Source organism: Gigantopelta aegis, chromosome 11, assembly GCF_016097555.1.
Source record: "Gigantopelta aegis isolate Gae_Host chromosome 11, Gae_host_genome, whole genome shotgun sequence".
In the NCBI taxonomy this organism is placed as follows: Eukaryota; Metazoa; Mollusca; class Gastropoda; order Neomphalida; family Peltospiridae; genus Gigantopelta; species Gigantopelta aegis.
Window position 1 is genome coordinate 14060981 of NC_054709.1, and position 23705 is coordinate 14084685.

At 41.3% G+C, this 23705-nt stretch overlaps 1 protein-coding gene across 1 annotated transcript in view; it reads right to left on the minus strand.

Annotated features, from left to right (window-relative positions):
* The window catches only part of LOC121385204 (glutathione hydrolase 1 proenzyme-like), a 153343-nt gene extending 142771 nt beyond the window's left edge, over nucleotides 1–10572 (minus strand). The window contains exons 1-4 of the mRNA XM_041515774.1: nucleotides 10431–10572; nucleotides 7479–7760; nucleotides 4419–4544; nucleotides 785–888 (exon numbers count right to left, since the gene is read on the minus strand). Coding sequence (XP_041371708.1) covers nucleotides 785–888; nucleotides 4419–4544; nucleotides 7479–7760; nucleotides 10431–10474 — 556 coding nt within the window. The 5' untranslated portion in view covers nucleotides 10475–10572. The remainder of the gene's footprint in view (nucleotides 1–784; nucleotides 889–4418; nucleotides 4545–7478; nucleotides 7761–10430) is intronic.
* Between the last annotated feature and the right edge of the window lie 13133 nt (nucleotides 10573–23705).

The following is a 23705-nucleotide window of genomic DNA, read 5'->3' on the forward strand; positions in this document are numbered from 1 at the left end:
ACATTAACCTAAAAAAAAAGAAAAAAAATATATATATATATATATATATATATATATATATATATATATATATATATATGTGTATATTATAAATAGACCATTTCATTGTGTTTTTCCGAATACGATTTTTATGTCAACTCTTGATGTACGAAAACCATATTTTCACTCATTGCTTCGTAATTCGTGAAAATATGGTTTTCACACGATTCACTCGTTGACATAAAAATCGTATTCGAAAAAAAACCCCATGAAATAGCCTCTACATATTCTACCATAGTCTATATATCCTTAGTATAGTTGATTTTTGTTTAGTTAATTTACATCTGTTCCAAAATTATAAGCAATGAGAACTTGGGTTACATTATATACAATTAATCGTTTTTCTATCCGTATCATTGGTATTCATTCATATAACCTCTTGATAATAAATATTGTAAATACTGAACGAATAATGATAATATAAATGGCTCTGTGGTATGACTCGATCTTCTATACATTTCGTTTGCCATAGTGTAGACCCCCATTGCATAAATTAGGAGGTCGACGACTCCCACCCTACACCATCCACCCACCCCCACACAAGCAAATTTTCTCTTTGCTTCTTCTTTGTGGTTTTTTGTGGGGTTTTTTTGTTGTTTTTTTGTTGTTGTTGTTTTGTTTTTTTTTTTTCCCATGACTCGACCCCACCATAAACTTTCCTCGTCAAAGTCTAGACCCTCCAGTATAAATCCCCCCCCCCCCCCCCCCCCCCCTCCACTCTTCCCATTCGTTTTCTGTGTATTACCTTCGATGTTGTTGTTGTAGCCCGTCAGGCCGACGTACATGGTCTCCGTGGCTGCCGCCGGCGCTTGTTCTCTCGCCATTATAGCGAACGACTCGTTGGTTGATCTGGAGAAAACAATAAAAAGTATAAACCAGGGCGGATCCAGGATTTTGTAAAAGGGGGTTATAAAATTATTACAAGGTCAATAAATGTGAGTTGTTAAAGGCAAATGAGTCGAGCTCCCAAAGAATTGATACAGAGTTAAAGTTTGTTTTGTTTAACAACCAGTAAGCAATAAGGTGATACAGAGTTAAAGTTTGTTTTGTTTAACAACACCACTAGAGCAATAAGATAAAGAGGGGCATATCCAGGATTTCGAAGGGGGGGGGGGGGGGGGGGGGGGGTGGTTGTCACAAAAATATTAAAAGGGCATTATGAGTTGTCAAAGCCAAAAATGAGCCGGGCTCTCCAAAAAACTGCTAAAAGTTAAAGTTTGTTTTGTTTAACAACACCACTAGAGCTATAAGATAAACAGGGGCAGACCCAGGACTTTGTAAGGGGGGGGGGGGGGGGGGGGGTAACAAATTATAAAAATGGCAATATGAGATGCCAAAGGCAAAAATGAGCCGGGCTCCCCCAAAAAACTGATATAAAGTTAAACTTTGTTTTGTTTAACGACACCACTAGAGCACATTGATTGATTGATTGATCATCGGCTATTGGATGTCGAACATTTGGTATTTTTTTGCATATAGTCACAGAGAAGAAACCTGCTACATTTTTCCATAAGTAGCAATGGATCTTTATATGCACCATCCCACAGACAGGATATCACATACCACGGCATTTGATATTACAGTCGTGGTGCACTGGCTGGAACGAGAAATAACCCAATGGGTCCACTGACGAGGATCGATCCTAGACCGACCGTGCATCAAGCGAGCGCTTTACTACTGGGCTACGTCCCGACCCCTATGACCTTGAAAGAAAGAGAGAGGAAACAAAAAGAGAAGAAAGGAAGAAAAAGCATAGAAAGAAAGAAAGAAACAAAGAAAGAAAGAAAGAGAAAAAGTAAGAAGAAAGAAAGAAGGAAGACAAAAAGAAAGAAAAAGAAAGAAGGATGGAAAAAGAAAGGAAGGATGAAATGTTTTATTTAACTAAACACTCAAAACATACCGGCCTCGGTGGCGTCGTGGTAGGCCATCGGTCTACAGGCTGGTAGGTACTGGGTTCAGATCCCAGTCGAGGCATTGGATTTTTAATCCAAATACCGACTCCAAACCCTGAGTGAGTGCTCCGCAAGGCTCAATAGGTAGGTGTAAACCACTTGCACCGACCAGTGATCCATAACTGGTTCAACAAAGGCCATGGTTTGTGCTATCCTGCCTGTGGGAAGCGCAAATAAAAGATCCCTTGCTGCTAATCGGAAAGAGTAGCCCATGTAGTGGCGACAGCGGGTTTCCTCTCAAAAAATCTGTGTGGTCCTTAACCATATGTCTGACACCATATAACCGTAAATAAAATGTGCTGAGTGCGTCGTTAAATAAAACATTTCTTTCTTTCTTTCACTCAACACATTTTAATCCCGTTTATACGGCGTCGGAGACCCTGTAGGTAGCGCTAACCAAATAACGGCTGGGTCAGATGAGTTCGAAGTGCACCGAACTTTTGATAGAAAAATTAACACCACGACTCCTGTGATTGGTTATAAATGTGAGTGTCTTGGTTTAAAAAAAATTAGTTTCATCTGGGCCAAAAATGTATGCAATTTTATGTCATCTAGTACCACTGTTTCAAGTAGCCTTGTGCTTGGAACATGTATGGGGTACCTGTAAAACAAAGTACTCAAAGTTTGTACGAAACAAGGGGTGTTGTAAAAACATCTGGTTATACCGAAAATGAGTCAGGAAAGGTACCATTGTCTGCAGTTAATACTTTGAGGTAGGGGTTGTAGTACTGTTTATGGGTCATAGTTCGGTTGATATGTTGCATATAGTTTTTTTTAAACACAAACGTTAACATGATTTTATTTGGTATAGTCGCACCTGTATCGTGGCGCCCACTTTCCCACATCTCAGGTGTATGAAGTTCTGTCTATTTACGTTAAATGTTTGAAATAGGAAACTCTGTTTACTTTGACCGTGACAGTAATATCATTTAAAAAGCTAGTCTCGGTTGCCCTATATCCCGTATTGTAGAACACGTACAAAGGCCACAGGTATGAACAGGTTCACCAAAGGAAAACGTTTTCTAAGGATTTATATTGCATTAAGAAAAGAAGAAAGAAGAAAGAAGTTTTTTGTCACAACTTTGAAATTGTCCTTTAAAGGGACATTCCTGAGTTTGCTTCATTGTAAGATGTTTCCGACTAATAAAATATGTCTACGATTAAACTTACATAATGAAATATATTTTCATGTTTAGAATATCAGTATCTGTATATTCAATGTGTTTCTGGTCGTCTTAATATTTATAAGAAGCCCAAACTGGATTTTGTCTTCAAAGAATTTCGTACGTAAGAAAAACATATTTTAGGAAATAAAATGAAATTTAACCTAGTACAAATATTAGAACGATCAGAAACACGTTTATTATACAGCCACTAATATTTATGCAGAAAAAATCTATTTGATATCTAATTAAAATCGTTAAAAAGTCTCCGTCAGTCGATAACATCTTAAAAATTGCAGCAAACTCGGTAATGTCCCTTTAATATACAGTACAAAATTCACAAACCGGAAAAAAATTGTTTATCTCATGTAACCTGTTTGATGAGATATAAAATGTCCTTTAATAGTTTCTATGCTGAATACTACGCATAAAACATTACACACAATGTCATGTTCACTCAGGGTGTTCAACATCCATAAAGACAGTTGACCTAGATACCCCGACAAAATGCACTGGCGTAGGAAGCGGGGGACAAGGGGGCATATGCTCCCCCCCCCCCCCCCCCCTCCGCACACACACACACACACACACACACACACTTTTCAGATATTTTGCTTTATATTTGCTTTATAATAGCGTAAAAGTGTGTAAATATAAAAGTGTACCCCCCACACACACTTTTAGCACCTTCCTACGCCACTGCTTAGCATAATTATGCATTTGATTTTTCCCTAGAAAGTATACTTAACAGCAAAAGAAATGCGAATATTGTAATATATATTTTTTGTGATACAGTTGATTCGGTAATTAGGGTGTCAACACAGCTAGGGCCCATATTTTCGAAGCAATCTTAGCCTACGAAATCGTAAATCCATCGCAAACTATGACGTCACTATGGCGTGTGATGTAGTGACGTCACAATCTACGATGATTTTACGATTTCTAGCGCTAAGATGGCTTCGAAAATATGGGCCCTGGGTGCATGCCATCACAGCTGTTTATATTCCATTGAACAACTAATGTTCTTAGCACACACTACGACTACATTTGGAATACCTCGGCCAAACTCTGAACACTTCGGCCAAATTCGGAACATCTCGGCTAAACTCGGAGCACGTCGACCGATTACGAACTATTCAGCATAGTCTCTAACGTCGTTGTTTTAGGCCACAAATTCCATTTGTTCGGTTTCCGATAATGAGATGCGAACCGAAATACCACCAGTCTTAATGACTTGGTGAGTAAAGAGCTATTGATTACTTACCTCTTGTATATGGTCATGAAATGACCCCCTCCAAGACCGTTACTCTGGAAATTAACTGACCCAACACACAGATTGGTTGCTATGGCAGCATCTACAGCCGAACCTCCCTTCCGTCCCATTATGTCACTGTCAAAAAAAAAAACATTAAATAGATTCATTACGTCACTGTCAAAAATAAAAACATTAAATAGATGCATTACGTCACTGTCAAAAATATAAACATTAAATTGATTCATTACGTCACTGTCAAAAATATAAACATTAAATTGATTCATTACGTCACTGTCAAAAATAAATACATTAAATAGATTCAGTACGTCACTGTTAAAAACAAAAATAAAATTTAATAGATTCAGTACGTTACTGTCAAAAATAGAAACATTAAATATATGCATTACGTCACTGTCAAAAGTAAACACATTAAATAGATTCATTACGTCACTGTCAAAAATAAAAACATTAAATAGATTCATTACGTCACTGTCAAAAAATATAAACATTAAATAGATTCATCTGATGTCTTGTTACGGGGTGTGATATATAGTTAAAGTTTAAAGTTTGTTTTGTTTAACAACACCACTAGAGCACGTTAATTTATTAATCATCGGCTGTTGGATGTCAAATATTGTGGTCATGTTGACACGTAGTCGTTGGTAGGAAACCCGCTAATTTGTTCCATAAGTAGCATGTGATTTGTATATGCACTATCCCACAGACAGGATAGCACATACCACGGCCTTGGATATACCAGTCGTGATGCACTGGCTGGAACGAGAAATAGCCCAACGGGCCCATTCAAGATAATACGGGGATCATTCCTAGACCGACCGCGAATAAGGCGAACGCTTTACCACTGTAAGATATAGAGAATAAAAGAAATGTTTTATTTAACGACGTACTCAACACATTTTATTTAAGGTTATATGGCGACAGACATATGGTTAAGGATCACACAGATTTTGAGAGGAAACCCGCTGTCACCACTACATGGGCTACTCTTTCCAATTAGCAGCAAGGGATCTTTTATGAAGTGGCGACAGCGGGTTTCCTCTCTCAATATATGTGGTCCTTAACCATATGTCTGTCGCCATTATTATAACCGTAAATAAAATGTGTTGAGTGCGTCGTTAAATAAAACATTTCTTTCTTTAGATATAATTTATCTTGCAAGTTGTTTTTAAATGTATCTATCGAGCGGACGCGAGTTGGATAGATTTCTAAACAACGAGTTGTAAGATAAATGGTATATAACTGACACGAATGTATTATTATATTTCTTACACATTTTCAAAAATAAATTTAAATATCTTTTTTAACTTATTTACGGCCCTAGCGCTTGTGGTTAACTTACACATCACAGAGTGATCCATTTCGACTGTGCTTATTTCATTGGATGGTATGACAGTAGAAACCTGTCCAGTGCACTACGACTGGTGTATCAAAGACCGTGGTATGTGCTATCTTGTCTGTGGGGAAAGTGCATATAAAAGATCCCTTGCTGTTAATGGAAAAATGTAGCGGATTTCCTCTCCAAGACTTTATAGCAAAATTACCAAATGTTTGACATCCAACAGCCGACGATTAATAACTCTATGTGCTTGTTATAACAAAACAGACTTTATAGCAAAATGACCAAATGTTTGACATCCAACAGCCGACGATTAATAAATCAATGTGCTTGTTATAATAAAACAGACTTTATAGCAAAATGACCAAATGTTTGACATCCAACAGCCGACGATTAATAACTCTATTTGCTTGTTATAACAAAACAGACTTTATAGCAAAATGACCAAATGTTTGACATCCAGCAGCCGACGATTAATAAATCAAATGTGCTTGTTATAACAAAACAGACTTTATAGCAAAATGACCAAATGTTTGACATCCAGTAGCCGACGATTAATAAATCAATGTGTTTGTTAAAACAAAACAGACTTTATAGCAAAATGACCAAATGTTTGACATCCAATAGCCGACGATTAATAAATCAATGTGCTTGTTAAAACAAAACAGACTTTATAGCAAAATGACCAAATGTTTGACATCCAATAGCCGACGATTAATAAATCAATGTGCTTGTTAAAACAAAACAGACTTTATAGCAAAATGACCAAATGTTTGACATCCAATAGCCGACGATTAATAAATCAATGTGCTTGTTATAACAAAACAGACTTTATAGCAAAACGACCAAATGTTTGACATCCAATAGCCGACGATTAATAAATCAATGTGCTTGTTATAACAAAACAAACTTTATTTATTTATTCCCAGTAACCGATGTATAAACTAAAACCCAAATTGATCCTTACACCAAATTTACAGCCTTTCGTTTCCTAAAAATCAAGATCACCTCCCCCCTCCCCCATCCCACCCCAGCCTCTTAAAAATTAAATAAACTCAACGAAAGTCTGACATTTCATGTTCAGAAATCAAGTGCTAATTATAATCGTGTTTTTGTTTTGTTTTGTTTTGTTTTTGTCTTTCATTGTTCTTGTGTTTTTGGGGTGGTGTTTTTTGTGTGGCTTTTTGGGGGGGAGGGCGGTCGCCTGTTGTTGCTTTTGTATCGTTGTTCATGTTTTTGAGGGAAGTTTGTGTGGTTTGTTTGGTGCTTTTTGGGGGGAGGGCGGTCGCCTGTTGTTGCTTTTGTATTGTTGTTCATGTTTTTGAGGGACGTTTGTGTGGTTTGTTTGGTGCTTTTTTGTTGGTGTCTTTTTGTTTTTTGTTTGTTTGTTTTTTGTTTGTTTTTGTTGGGTTTTTTTTTTTTTTTTTTTTTTTTTGGGGGGGGGGGGGGCCTGTTGCTTTTGTGTTGTTCTTATTTTTGAGGGGAGTTTGTGTGTTGTTTGTTTGGGAATGGTGGGTCCTTTGTTTGTTTGTTTGGGTTTGTTTTTGTTTTTATAGGGTAGGATTTTCTTTCTTTCTTTAGGTTTTTTTTTTTGTTGTTTTTTTTTTTTTGGGGGGGTGTTTTTTTTTTTTTTTTGGGGGGGGGGGGGGGGTTAATGTTGTTTTGTTGGATTGTTATTTAAATATAATAAATCTACACATATGTCTACTTACATTCCGACTTTCGAACAGATCTGAGTATCCGTGGCAATCCCTGCATATCTGTAATGGCCCTCGATAGAAATCGAAGGAGTTGGTCCAGGGGCTTGAGTGGTTGGGGCTGCTGGGTGCGTGGTGGGGGCCACTCCCTTGTCGGGCTGCACGCAGGGGGCGTTGTTGGCGGTCTGTGTTGCCCTGACACCGAGGACGATGCCGACGATGAGCACGGCGATGCCACAGAGGAACATGACGATGGAGAGGATCACCACGTGTTTACCGGATGACGTCGTCGTCATGCTAAAACAAAGCGTGGAGAAGGAAGGAAGAAAATGTTTTATTTAACGATGCACTCGACACATTTTATTTACGGTTATATGGCGTCGGACATATCGAGAGAGGAAACCCGCTGTCGCCACGTCATGGCCTACTCTTTTCGATTAGCAGCAAAGGATCTTTTTATATGCACCATCCCACAGACAGGGTGGTACATACCACGGCTTTGATATACTAGTCGTGGTGCACTGGCTGGAACGAGAAATAGCCCAATGGGCCTACCGACGGGGATCGATCCCAGACCGACCGCACATAGAGCGAGGTATGTGCTGTTCTGTCTGTGGGATAGTGAATATAACATATCCCTTGCAACTAATGGGAAAATATAGCGGGTTTCGTCTCTAAGACCATATGTAAAAATCACCAAATGTTTAACATCCAATAGCCGATGATTAATTAATAAGTTAATGTGCTCTAGTGATGCCATTTTCAAACAAACTTTAAATTGTCCTTCTTGCTCTCTTACGGTCAGAAAGAAATGTTTTATTTAACGACGCACTCAACACATTTTATTTACGGTTATATGGCGTCAGACATATGGTTAAGGACCACACAGATTTTGATAGGAAACCCGCTGTCGCCACTTTATGGGCTACTCTTTCCGATTAGCAGCAAGGGATCTTTTATTTATCCCACAGGCAGGATAGCACAAACCATGGCCTTTGTTGAACCAGCTATGGATCACTGGTCGGTGCAAGTGGTTTACACCTACCAGCTGAGCCTTGCGGAGCACTCACTCAAGGTTTGGAGTCGGTATCTTGATTAAAAATCCCATGCCTCGACTGGGATCCGAACCCAGTACCTACCAGCCTGTTGATCGATGGCCTAACCACGACGCCACCGAGGCCGGTCTCTCTTACGATCAGAGTTCGCGGGTTATAATGTATCGAGTTGTTTTAAAACGTACCTATCCAGTGAAAGCGAATTAATAAATCAATGTCATATTCCAAACATATTTTAATTTTATAACGGGTTATATCTCTTACACGGGTGTACAAGAAATGTCGACAGCCTTGTAGTGAATTAAATGGGGTCAGTTGTTTCCTATCTTCTTTTTTTCTTTCTCTCAGTATACATCTTATGCAAATAACCCCTGTTTACCCACCTTAACGCGATACAGGAATGAATTGAATTACTATTGAAATACAGATACAATGTCGTTTTGTCATTGAGCAAAATACAGCGTCGGGCGGGCGACATCTCCGTCCAATTAAAAGTGTATTTTGTTTAACAACACCACTAAAGCACACTGATGTATTAAAATGTAGCGAGTTTCTTAAAAAAACAACAACAAAAAAAAACACCCATTAGTTAACAACATCACTACAGCACATTGATTTATTAATTATCGGCTATTGGATGTTAAATCATCGGCTATTTGATGCAAACATTGGTAACATCGTATCATTGTCTTAGAGAGGAAATTATCTCTCTAAACAAAATGTCAGTAGAAGCAAAATATTTTTTATATGCACCATCCCACATGCACATAGCACATGCCACGGCCTTTGATATACCAGTCGTGGTGCACTAGTTGGAACGAGAAATATTATACGAATACGTATTTAACGTCTTGCTTTAAGGTCGTAGTCGAGTTGTAAGGGCGATTTGTCTAATGCGCAGTCGATCTAGGGTCGATCCTTGTCGGTGGCCCATTGGACACCATAAGTGGTATATCAAAGGCTGTGATATGTCATGTCCTGTCAGTTGGATGCTGCCTATAAAAGATCAATCGATGAAGCGATCGCTTGAGGTGTTTTTGTCGCATGATCGAACCACCTCGGTGGATCCTTTCAACTGGTTGTGCTTTTTCTCGTTCCAACCACTGCACCACAACTGTACAAAAGCCGTGGTATGTGCTTTCCTGCCAGTGGGAAAGTGCATATGAAAGATCCCTTGCATTAGGAAAAATATAGCGGGTTTCCTTTGATGACTACGCGTCACAATTACCGAATGTTTGACATCCAGTAGCCGATGATTAATTAATCAGTGTGCTCTAGTGATGTCGTTAAACAAAACACACTTTAATTTTATAAAAGATTCCTTGCTGCAGAGAACAAATGTAGCGGATTTCCTCTCTAAGATTATATATCAGAATTACCAAACGTTTGACAGCTAATAGCCTATGATAAATAAATCAATGTGCTCTAGTGGTGTCGTTAAACAAAGAAAAACTTTAACTTTCTGCTTTGGTTCTGTCTAAATCCCAGAACAATTTGCTATAAACAAAAAAAGAAGTTAGTGTGTTTTGGTTAACAACGCCACTGGAGCACATCGATTAATTAATCATTGGATGTCAAACATTTGGTAATTCTGACACATAGTCATCAGAGGAAACCTGCTACATGTGTTCTAATGCAGCAAGGGATCTTGTATATTCACTTTACCACAGACAGGAAAGCACACACCATGGCCTTTGTCCATTTGTGGTGCACTGGTTGGAACGAGAAAGAAAAATAGTCAGCTGAATGGATCCACCGAGGTGGTTCGATCCTGCGACGCAAGCATCTCAAGCGAGCACTCAACCGACTGAACTAAATCCCACCCCATAAACAAATATATAAATCAAAATGAAACAAACAAAAATTCACATTGAAACATTCAAATACTAGTAGGCTACGTGTTTTTCCATACCTGCTGTTCTCCATATCCATCTTATACACACCGTCAGCGCTCATACCCCAGCCTTGAATAAGCTCTAGACTCCGAACACCTTGCCTTTGATCATACTTCACATTATACAGGTAAAAAACCAGGTACACGCAGGTACGCGTTGGCAAAGAGAGGTAACCAACCGTGACCCTGACGTAATAGGATATCGTATATGAAACTGAAAAGACTTGAATATGTTTGTTTTTTGTTTTTGTTTTTTTTAATTTGCATGTTATTCACATTTAGTAGTATATACGCACTCGATAAAGTTTTAAAGGGACATTCCTGAGTTTGCTACATCGTAAAATGTTTCCCACTAATAAAATATTTTAGAGGCGAATCTGGGGGGGGGGGGGGGGGGGGGGGGGGGGGGGGGGGGGGTCAGGGGCCTGCCCCCCCCCCTAAATTTTGCGACAGTTATAATTTTATTATATATTATAATTTTAATTTTTTTACGATCCCCCTCCAAACCTCCCCCAAAGTTTCATTGGCATTCCGCCTTATGTCATTGGGGCCCCCCTAAATGGATTTTGTGGATCCGCCACTATTTCTACGATTGTTTGGAACATCAGTGTCTGGGAGCTGTACTGCGTGAACTTGGCTCACTGGCCAAATACCGCATTGAACACAACGGAGACAACGCTACAGTAACACTGTGTTACGCAGTTACCAGGTCACCTACAGCGAATGGAAGAAGAAGGAGGCGGCGACCCAAGATTTCACAGGGGGGACCTAACCTGGCGGCTCAACCGCCAGGGGCAGTCCCTCCTGTTCCGAAGAAGCGGACGAGACCAGCAGGAGCGACGCAGGGTGACCCAAACCCGGTGGCTAAACCACCGGGGGCGGACATTCTGCACGACCGCCCGCAGCGACTCGGCCCAAACACTCGCCAGGAGCGGACCAGGGGGGACCAAAGCTGTCAGCTCAACTGACAGTGGCGATCCCTCCTGTTGACCCACCGGTGGAGATGGACACGGGACATGTGATAGTCACTGAACCCCCAGCCAGCCCACCAGCACCTCCGACCGGTGTTGTTGCTTCAGCGGCGGGGCGACCAGAACTTAAGAGGAGAAAGGTTTCGTCGGCGTCCGAACCGGAACCATCAGACTCCTCTAACTGGTCGCTCGTCTGCAACCAACTACCAGCCAAGTACCGGGAGGCGGTCATCGGAGATTTCTCAGATACCACTCACCTGACGGGACCTTGGTCGGATCACCATTTGCGTAGACTCCCCACTGGTCAAGGGAAATAACTGATCCAACTTGGAGATGACGAATGCATCGACCACTTATTTGTGACTGCGTATCAGGACGGTCTGTACAGGCAAGGTTACCTGACCCGAGAGATGCCCAACGCCACGATACATCGCATCCTAAAGATCGTACTCCGTGGTATCTACAACGGAGTCGTCAAAAGAAATCTTAAGCTGTTTGTTACAGCGCTTCTCCACTTTAAGCCTGAATAGACCATCAACTCGCCATGAGTCCTGCTGCGCCAACCTTAACTAGGACAGGTAACAACCTCCTTTTGGGGCTAGTTGGACTTTAAACACTTTCGATCGAGTTCAAAATGTTTTTGTTTATTTTTTTATAAATAGTCCGACGCATTTTACTTTGGCGCCCGATCAATTGCTCAAAATCACCTTAAAACCTTTTCGGCCGAGCAGTCTTAACCATTTTTGGCTTAACTTAGAGTCCAGACATGTTTTTGGATGCAGTTATTCATAGTAGACTTAGGTTTTTGACAAGTTTTACCAAGGAATCGAAATTCAGCCAATCAGAACACGGCTATCACTTGGTGTCTGCTATTTGGTCCGCGCTCTCGCTGGACTTCACTAAATGGCTTTATTCCAAATTCCGCCCACCTCAAACTGAATCCCCCCCCCCCCCCCCTCCTGCACCGGAGTTGGTCACTGGCGAAGTCAGAGGCTAAATCCGAAGTGGGCGTGCCTGAACCTCTGTGGATAGGGGCACGTTAATAGAGTTGCCCGTTGCCCGTTGCCCATCGCCTGTACCTCCCGCCATGGAACCATAGGCTGGCGAAGTCAGAACATGGATCCATGGTGGGCGTGCCTGAACCTTTTGGAGAGAGGCACGCGAAAATAGTTCCACAATTCCACAATTCCATCGCCTGTGTCATCCGTATAGGTGAGGCATCCCTTTGGGATGTAATGCTCACGAATGCTTGAGGAACTTTATGGGGACACCTCTCGACGGCTCAACATCGGACCAGTCATCATCTCCTCATCTATACATTTCCACCAACACTCCGGACGGCGCCTGGCGGGCTTTGCACTACCATTCATCACTCCCATCCTATCATTCCTTCCCTTCCTACTCCTATATCATCATCATTCTAATTACTGCCATACCTTGCTGTATGGATAACTTGGGGGTGGGCGGGATGGGGGGGGGGGGGGACCGTGGTAGGGTGCTATTTGGGTGTGTTAGGGCGTAGACGGATTTGGGCCGATAGAATGCCTGGTAGGAGGCCTCCCTCCCCCGGAACCTCCGCCCTGTGGAAATCCGGGCCAGCTAAACTGGGCTACCCGCCTGTTTGAGCGCTGACCAGATTGCGCGCGACGCACCCCCCTTTGCGGATCCTTATTCCTCCAGGGCTTAAAGAATATATATATTTTAATTAGATAAATATTATTAAATATAATATATTACTCTTGTTTTTCTTCTTTTTTTTAAATTTAGACAAGCCCGATTGAAAAATAAATTATTGCACCGTCTAAACACTTAAATTAAATCCATAACCCGATCTATTTAATATTGAATTATGGTGCCTTTAAAAATATATTAATTTAAACTAAGTTAAAATGTTAAAGTCCCCTATATATTTTCGGCTTTTAATTGGTCATACCATCCCTCTAAATTATTCTCCTTCATTTTAAAATTCCCCCCCCCCCCCCCCCTTCCTGCCCCGGAATCGGTCACTGGCGAAGTCAGAGGCCGGATCCGGGATAGGCGTGCCTGAACCTCTGTGGATAGGGGCACGTAAATACAGTTCCGGTCCAGTCCCCATCGCCTGTTACCAGCTACGGCTGCTCCCTAGCACCTGCCAGTGCAGGCGGTCCCTCCTTCTTCCACCCCACCCTTGGCCAGCACCTGTGCCCAGGACAGGCGTGAGCTACAACAGCATGCTCTGAATGTGTACGTTAAACAATTTGGACTTGGTCTTGGTCTGAAGTGTGATGGGTTGCAGGTTTGACAGGGGTGTAGATTGGGGTGTGGGGGGGGGGGGGGGGGGTGTCTGACGAAACCCCGCAGAGATTAAAACGTTTTTACAGTGCAATATTCAAGGGGCTGGACGTCGCCCAGTGGTAAAGCGCTCAATTGATTCGCGGTCGGTTTGGGATCGATCCCCGTCGGTGGGCCCATTGAGCTATTTCTCGTTTCAGCCAGTGCTCCACGACTGGTATATCAAAGGCCGTGGCATGTGTTATTCTGCCTGTAGGATGGTGTATATAAAATATCCCTTGCTGCTAATTGAAAAGATTAGCCCATGAAGTGGCGACAGCGGGTTTCCTCTGTCAATATCTGCGTGGTCCTTAACCATATGTCTGACGCCATATAACCGTAAATAAAATGTGTTGAGTGCGTCGTTAAATAAAACATTTCCTTCCTTCCAATAGCCGATGATTAATAAATCAATGTTATCAGTCAAATACACAAATAGAGAATTAAGCACTTTTTTGTTTAATAAAATACTCACCTTTCATAAATATCACGTGAACTCTAAGTGTGACGGAACATGCACTTATTTTTTTCGCCTGTGGCGATGTTAATTGTTTCAGAGGGCCGTGTGCGGCGTGGTTACGTAATAACCCTGCGCGATGGTGGTCGAGCTGTTCCCAATATGCACTTAAGACCAGGTGGGCACCTTGTTACGTAATACCTCCGCGCGACCGTACCCTCTAAAACACACCCAGACCAGGTGTGGAGGCCATGTGGCCAGTAGTTACGTAATACCTCCGCGAGTTCTGTTTTACGACCTTATTCCTAGTGGTTTGGCGATAGCTAGTCTGACCATCTAAGAAAAAAATGTCGTCTTGGTCGCTGTGGAAAATTCAGATGATAGGGGGAGTACCGCGATGTGCCCCCAGGCGATATTTGGTTTTGTAATAAATAGCTAGGATTTTAGATTTATCGGGGAGAAACAAAAGGAAGGTTCCAAGGGAACGTTGTCCATCCGGACTGGTAAATATATTATTTCTGCTCTGTTGTATAACCTTAATGTGATTGATGTGACTTTAAATATTTTAATACTGTATTATACCAATATTATTTAGACAGTGTTTCCGGTAAACTGACGAAGTAAATTGTAGGCTTCGCTGTTCTAAAATTTTTGAAGCTTAGCCAGTCATCCTAGAGGACCTAGGTAAACTGTAGGTTATTGTCTTTATTGTGATAGGTACCAGTATTAATTCTGTATTACAAGGTTACTGAATGAGTAGTTAAGGGTTAATTAAAAATTAACCAGTAAGGAATAGAGTTGTACTTCCTTTATTAATTAAGTTCCCCTGGAAGCGTTTCTAAATTATCACACGTGTGTGTTGTATCACGGTGAAGTGATTAGAATATTGTGTAAACTAGACACCTAGTGATTAACTAATTAAGTGATTAGTTTCTGGGTTGTTATTATTATTGTTGTTGTTAAGTAATTAACTGCGGCAAATATATTTGTCAGCGCAATGTTAATACAGATTCTAAAGTGTATTGTGTTTTGTTGTGTTTTCTGGTGAACTAACGGGCTATATTATATATACTTTATATAAGATCTTATCTCTGATATACCTAGAGCCAAGCCACTCGGGTATCCAACTGCCCGATACAGAGAGATCTAATAGATATACAGTTAGGAGAGATATTTCGATAATCGTGTTTTATTCAGTGACGGGTATTATAGGATCCCCTTGACAGTAGTAAAAATTGGGGGGCTCGTCCGGGATCTGAAACGGGAAATGCATATTTAAAAAGTATTGTTTGTAAATGGGGGCTTTATAAATTATTTTTACAAATTACTAGAAGTAGCAACGTTGTTCACTAGAAAAAATTAATAATAAGTGCGTCATATCTAAACATGGATAAGAATTTGCTGGATAGGCATACGCTCAGTGTAGTGGAGATTAAGCGAGCACGTAAGGCCGAGTTAGTTGAAATCGCAAGTGAGCGGGAACTTGTTTTTAGCTAAAACCTTAGGTGATATAAAGACAATTATTATCCAGGAAATTTTTGGTGATAGGCCTGTTATGGAAGACAGTGAGATTGTTCCAGAGATAGAGATAAATGAGTTAAGTGTGGAACAACACTTAGCTTTTAAAAAGCTTGAGTACGAAAGAGAAGAACGTGCATTAGATAGAGAGAGGGAGAGAGTAAAAGAAGATAGAGATAGAGATAGAGTAGAGAGAGGGAGAGAGAAAAAGAAACTAGAGATAGAGATAGAGTAGAGAGAGATAGAGGAGAGAGAGAGAGAGAGAGAGAGAGAGAGAGAGAGAGAGAGAGAGAGAGAGAGAGAGAGAGAGAGAGAGAGAGAGAGAGAGAGAAGAGAGATAGATAGGGATAGAGAATTCCAGTTAGCAAAATTAAAAGTGGAACATGAGTTAAAGTTGAATACTGAAGAAGTTAGACGGGAGGAAGGAAATGGGTTTAACATATCGCAGGCTTATAGATCACTGCCTGTATTTGACGACCAGGAGGTAGATGTTCTTCCAACTTTTTGAATGGGCCGCTAAGCAGCTAGATTGGCAGCAGTCTAAGTGGACATTGTTTACCGTGTCTAAGTTTAAGGGGAAGGCTAGCGTAGCTTATAATTCAATGAGTGATGAGCGAGCAAGTCAGTACGACCTAGGTAAGTCTGCGGTATTGAGGGCTTATGAATTACGACCTGAGGATTATCGTTTACGGTATAGCGAGTTGAGAAAAACGCAGGGTCAGTCTTATAGTGAGTTTGTGGCTAAGAAGGCAGGGATGTTTGATAAATGGGTGGTTTCTCATCAGGTAGAGTCACATACCGAGTTACGGGAGTTGTTGATCTTACAGGACATTAAAAATGGATTACCAGTTAGCTTACGTATTCATTTAGAGGATCGTGATATAAAAAAAATAGAGGAGGCAGGCATAGTGGCAGATGACTACGTGTTAATACACAAAGCTCAGGCAGTACAGGGTAGCTCTATACAACAGGGTGATAAGAAGAAATTTCAGCCAGGTTTTTCCCGGGAAAGTAACTATCGGGGAGAGTCATCTAGTTGGTCAGCTAGTCAGGCAAGGAATGCACCTGGTGGGCAAAGTAAGGATAAACCTGCATTATCAGCCAATGCACGAACTTTTCGTCCACATTGCAGTTACTGTAAAAAGGATAACCATCTTGTCGGAGACTGTTTTAAAAGGAAACGCGATAATGCGCAAGTGGTCGGTTTAGTGAGGTCAGCTCCGCTAGCGAGAGAGTTAATGGTTAGTCCTATGGCAGAGAAAGTAAACCCATATGTGTCCACTGGTATGGTTTGTGATGTGAAACAAGATACAGGATGTAATCAGTCACTTATCACGTCGGAGTGTTTAGCTGGTATTGAGAATTCAGATACAGGACGTAGTTTGGCCTTAACCTCGGTTACTGGAGAAGAAATGGTTGTCCGGTTACATAACGTTTTCTTGTGTTCGAAGTTTGTGACGGGACCAGTCATTATGGGTGTTGTAAAGGACTTGCCTGTTGAAAACATAGGAGTTTTGTTGGGTAATGATTTGACTAGTCAGTGTTGTCAGACGAAATGTGACCAATTGTTAATTAAAGACAGCCCTTTACCAATAGAAGAGAGTGAGGTTGATGAGATTAGATATCCTGCGTGTATAAAGAATAGGGCTATGGCCAGAAGGGTAACACGAGACCCAGAGGATATTTGTGATTTGTCTGATACGTGTGTGAGCCATGAAATTGGAGTGGATGAGGTTATCAGTAAAGTGGTAGTAAGTCAACTGAGGAACTAAATGTGGTGGGACCTGTTGATCTCCCACAGAGGGTAAATGAACCAGTTGTGATTGATAGAGGGGACTTACCTTGTAATAGACAAGAGTTAAGTCTAGAGCAGGGGGCTGACCCAAATTTGTTGGCAGCTTGCACTACTTTGTTAACTGAAGGTGAGATGGAGGATCAGAGGTCAGGTTATGATATGGACAAGGAATATTAATGAACAAGAGAGTTAGAGATAGGAGGTGGCAGGCGTCCGGACTAGCTAGGAAGCAACTGAGCCATGCTCAGAGCAAAATAAAATCAGTGTTTGATAGGAAGGCTAGGAGTCGGGAATTTAAACCAGGGAATAAAGTGCTGCTGTACCTTCCCATTAAACGGGGTTCATTACAGAACCGGTATTTCGGTCCCCATGTTGTGCACAAACGGGTTAATGAGACAGGGTATGTGATAAACACTCCTGATAGGGTTAGGAAAAGTAGGTATTGTCACATCAATTTGCTAAAAGGTTATTTTGACAGACTGCCGATAGTTCCAGTGTTACCGGTCCAAATTGAGAGTCACTCAATTTCCTGTGATGACGTCAAGACTGCAGAGATCAAATTAACCAACAGCCAGATTCTAGCAGACTTGAGCCTCCAGCGAGCAAAGTTGACTACGTTGATACAAGGCAATGTTTCCATTTGTCAGGACCTTCCGACGGTTACCAATATCTTAAGCCAGGATGTGCGCTTGGAACCCAACGCTACACCGATTTGACAACATGCCTATCGGAGAAAACCTGGAAAACGTGCGACACTGAAAAAGAAGGAAACGAAGTTCCAGTGGTCAGATGAATGCGAGAAGTCATTCAACCATCCTAAGCAGATGCTCTCCTCGTCTCCCGTGATGGCAGCACCAGACTACCGAATGCCTTTCAAGCTGGCTGTGGATGCCAGTGACGTGGGAGCTGGAGCTGTGCTGTTTCTTCTCCAAAAAGTTTGACAAACACCAGGTGAACTATTCCACTATAGAGAAGGAAGCTTTGGCTATGGTACAAGCTCTGAAGCATTTTCAGATCTACGTGAAATCGGCAGTGCATCAAGTGGTGGTCTTTACTGATCATAATCCGCTTACCTTCATTCACAGAATGAAAGCCACCAACCAGAGAGTTTTGAGATGGAGTCTTCTTCTGCAGGAATTCCCAGTTACCATTGAACACATCAAGGGCACTTCTAATGTAATCGCTGATGCCCTGTCCCGAAGTTGAACGTTGTGATAATGTGTTGACGTTCTTGATTTCTGTTTTGTTTTTATATATTTTATTGTATACCAGGGACTCAGAGACTCAGCGTGATTACTGGTAGTCACCTTATTGCTATGTGTTATAAATGCCCGGATGCGTCGGTTAACGCACATTTGTTTTAATGTAGTATATTTCCCTATTCCTAGAGTAGAGGAAATATCCTTTTTGAGGTGGGGTGTGTGACGGAACATGCCCTTTTATTTTTCGCCTGTGGCGATGTTAATTGTTTCAGAGGGCCGTGTCCGGCGTGGTTACGTAATAACCCTGCGCGATGGTGGTCGAGCTGTTCCCAATATGCACTTAATACCAGGTGGGCACCTTGTTACGTAATACCTCCGCGCAACCGTACCCTCTAATACACACCCAGACCAGGTGTGGAGGCCATGTGGCCAGTAGTTACGTAATACCTCCGCGAGTTCTGTTTTACGACCTTATTCCTAGCGGTTTGGCGACAGCTAGTCTGACCATCTAAGAAAAAAATGTCGTCTTGGTCACTGTGGAAAATTCACATGATAGGGGGAGTACCGCGATGTGCCCCCAGGCGATATTCGGCTTTGTAATAAATAGCTAGGATTTTAGATTTATCGGGGAGAAACAAAAGGAAGGTTCCAGGGGAACGTTGTCCGTCCGGACTGGTAAACATATTATTTCTGCTCTGTTGTATAACCTTAATGTGATTGATGTGACTTTAAATATTTTAATACTGTATTATACCAATATTATTTAGACAGTGTTTCCGGTAAACTGACGAAGTAAATTGTAGGCTTCACTGTTCTAAAATTATTAAAGCTTAGCCAGTCATCCTAGAGGACCTAGGTAAACTGTAGGTTATTGTCTTTATTGTGATAGGTACCAGTATTAATTCTGTATTACAAGGTTACTGAATGAGTAGTTAAGGCTTAATTAAAAATTAACCAGTTAGGAATTGAGTTGTACTTCCTTTATTAATTAAGTTCCCCTGGAAGCGGTTCTCAATTATCACACGTGTGTGTGTTGTATCACGGTGAAGTGATTAGAATATTGTGTAAACTAGACACCTAATGATTAACTAATTAAGTGATTAGTTCTGGGTTGTTATTATTATTGTTGTTGTTAAGTAATTAACTGCGGCAAATATATTTGTCAGCGCAATGTTAATACAGATTCCAAAGTGTATTGTGTTTTGTTGTGTTTTCTAGTGAACTAACGGGCTATATTATATATACTTTATATAAGATCTTATCTCTGATTTACCTAGAGCCGAGCGACTCGGGTATCCAACTGCCCGATACAGAGAGATCTAATAGATATACAGTTAGACGAGATATTTGGATAATCGTGTTGTATTCAGTTACGGGTATTATAGGATCCCCGTGACACTAAGCAATGTTTTTGCTTTTACTTACGTAAATACCGATGAGCAAATTTACACATGAGAATAAATTTTGTGCGTACGTTTGGGGCTTAAGATTACTGTCAGCCGGTACAAAAAAGAAGAAGAAGAAGAAAACCCATTTAAAGAGACATTCCTGAGTTTGCTGCGTTGTAAGATGTTTTCGACTAATAAAATATTTCTACGATTAAACTTACATATTAAATATATTTTCTTGTTTAAAATATCAGTATCTGTATATTCAATGTGTTTCTGGTCGTCTTAATATTTCTAAGAAGCCCAAACTGGATTTTGTCTTCAAATAATTTCGTACGTACGAAAAAGCAATGTTTTAGGAAATAGAAAGAAATTTAACCTAGTACAAATATTAGGACGACCAGAAACACGTTTAATATACAGCCACTAATATTTTATGCGGAAAAATATATTTGATATGTAATTACATTTGTTAAAAAGTCTTTGTTATTCGATAACATCTTAAAAAGTGCAGCAAACTCAGGAATGTCCCTTTAACAACAACAGTTATGTCCCTTTAGTCAATTTGGTAAATACATGAACAAATTATTTTACGACATCCCAACATCGAACATGGAAAACAACACCATAGCAGACTTTAAGTTGTGGTTATTATGTATCGTCTTCTCGACAATAAATCTGGTAAATAAATAAACACAGACCTCACTATTTAAGTCGATATTTTACTCTCTCTCTGTCTCTCTCTCTCTCTCTCTCTCTCTCTCTCTCTCTCTCTCTCTCTCTCTCTCTCTCTCTCTCTCTCTCTCTCTCTCTCTCTCTCTCTCTCTCTCTATATATATATATATATCTCTCTCCTCCCCTCTCTCGTTCTGTCTCTTATAAAATGAAATTTAACCTAGTACAAATATTAGAACGATCAGAAACACGTTTAATATACATCCATTAATATATTAAGCAGAAAAATATATTTGATATGTAATTACAATCGTTAGTCGATAACATCTTTAAAATTGCAGCAAACTCAGGAATGCCCCTTTAATGTATTTTCCAGGGAGCATGACCCGACCCTCCTCAAAAACATCGCTCGCCACTGTCTAGATCCTACCAGTGCACCATTTCCTGCACACGTGCCAGCCATCAAAGTGGAGTCTTCAAAAATCGTTTGTAATAATACTTTTACAAGAGCAGGCACGACAGAGTACGGTGGAGGGGGGGGGGGGGGGGGGGGGGGGGGGGGGGGGGGGGGGGAGGAGGGGAGCTGGGTGCTCTTCAATATAAAATTGTGGCTTGGATATCAAGAATGACCTACTCATAACCAGGTCCTGTATTTTTTAGATTTTCGAAGGTATCGTAAAGTTCTCTTAATGTGTCATAATTTACGATATTTGTCGTAAACAAAAATGGGAACTCTCATTAAATGGAGATTAAAAAAAGATGGGCTCTTTCTCTGTGACGTCATCAAGGAAATTCCCTGTAAACGTCATCTCGGTGCATTACGCTGTTCAGCACACCCACCCACCTCAAATATTCATTAGTCGTGTATGTTAAATTCTTAACAAGTGGCACACATACTGTATATTTGTCAAAATACCGTGTGGGACGTAGCCCAGTCGTAAAGCGTTCCCTTGGTGCGCGGTCGGTTTGGGATCGATCCCTGTCGGTGGGCCCATTGACCTATTTCTCATTACAGCCAGTGCACCACGACTGGTATATTAAAGACCGTGGTATGTGCTGCCCTGTCTATGGGATATTGCATATAAAAGATCATTTTCTACTAATGGAAAAATGTAGCGGGGTTCCTCTCTAAGACTATATGTCGAAATTATCAAATATTTGACATCCAATAGCCGATGATTACTAAATCAGTGTGCTTTAGTGGTGTCGTTAAACAAAACAAACTTTATAACTTTGTCAAAATATAGAACATGTTTGATGCCGTCTGGTGCCAGATCTGGTCTCAGTTCAGCCAGTCCAAGGTCTCACTACACAGTTCACTTCCGGTGAGAGTTCAATGATCACGGTCCATTAGATTTCCTAACTATGACATATGTTGCGGTTCACATATTCACTTCTAGTAATTGGGGAAGAATTAAAACAATTAGTATTTTTAAAGGTACATACCCTAGTTTTTAAACACTAAGGCACATTTTTTACTCTTAGAGCCGTTTCTGATAACTAAAATCATACTTTATTTAAATTGTATTGTTTAGATTATTCATTTCCGTACATTCGAAGTGTTTTTGGTCATCCTGGTGTTTTTAATATCACAAAATGCATTTCTCATATTTAAAAAAAACCCACACGTGCGTCTGATGATGATGATGATGATGATGATGATGATAACTAGTTTAACGTGCCCATATACCACTAGGGTTTCGAACACGCCCATCCCGAGTCCGACCTCCGATAAGATCGGTGGCCTGACTCGGGATCTTGCGGGGGGGGGGGGGGGGGGGTAGTGTTGAAAATGGGTAGAATTTTGAAAATAGCAATTAGTAAAAAGGTTAATAGAATTATATATATATATATATATATATATATATATATATATATATATATATATATATATATATATATATATATATATATATAAAATTACAAGCCAAAAAAAAAAAAAAAATTGAATGCTCGGCCGAATATTTATATAATTTGGAGCATTTTAGAAGGACAGTCCAAAAATAAATAAGAGAAAAAAGGTAATTTCGACATAAAATTTTGAACGAAGGTCTAAATGTTTAAAAGTCCAATCTATATGTCCACGTGAGTGGCCTCATTAAGGCCGTTAGGGAGTGGAGGTTGGCTTACGGTGAACTGATGAGCGGAGAACCGGCAATTGCGGGGATGAAGTGCTTCCATCTCTGGTCGGCGAGTATGGTTATAACACTCCGGTAGTCGTTGCCGAAAAGGGCCTTAACGATCTTGTGGATGGTGTGGCTATCCATCTCTCTAACTAGGACCGCTTGTCGGTAGACTCCATCTCGGTGCTGAGTTAGTACCAACCCCGTAAAGCCGGCTGTATACTTAATGGTGTGTAGCTCGTAAGCGCTTCCATCAGGCAGTTGTTTCAGCTCTGGTTCCACTAGTCCGCCCATCAGTAATGCCGGATCCGAGGTGTCCCCCTGCACGAACTTCAGGAAGCCGGACCTGATTTTCCCGATCTGAACTTTCCAGACGGCTTCCGAGTTGGAGGGGGACGGTGCCTGTAAAGGTGGAAGCCTTGCCTTGTCAGGCTGGTCGCTCGGCTGAGCGACGGCCTTCCTCTTCGCAACGGCTCCTGCCCGGACCGCCGCCTTCCGAACTGGCAAGACTGGTGACAGTGGCCAGTTACGTGTAGGCGGTGGCGTAGAGGGAGATGAAGGTTCGTCTGCGGGCGTCTCGCACATCGGCGCGTTGAGAGCATCCCTCGGTGTTGACGGCGGGTCCGGATGAGCTGGTCCTTTCGTCTTAGGCCGAGCCGGGGGCGGCGACGCAGAAGGGACCGCCGCTGGCGGTTAAGCCGTCAGTTTTGTTCCCCCCTGAGCCGCTCCTGGCGCACGTTTCTTCTTCCTCCGTCCTCTTCCCTCCTCGTCTGCGAGTCCGAGTCGCCGTACACCAAAGTCACGGTTGCCCGTGACCCGGTGTACGCGACGCGAAACTCCAGCAGCGATCCAAA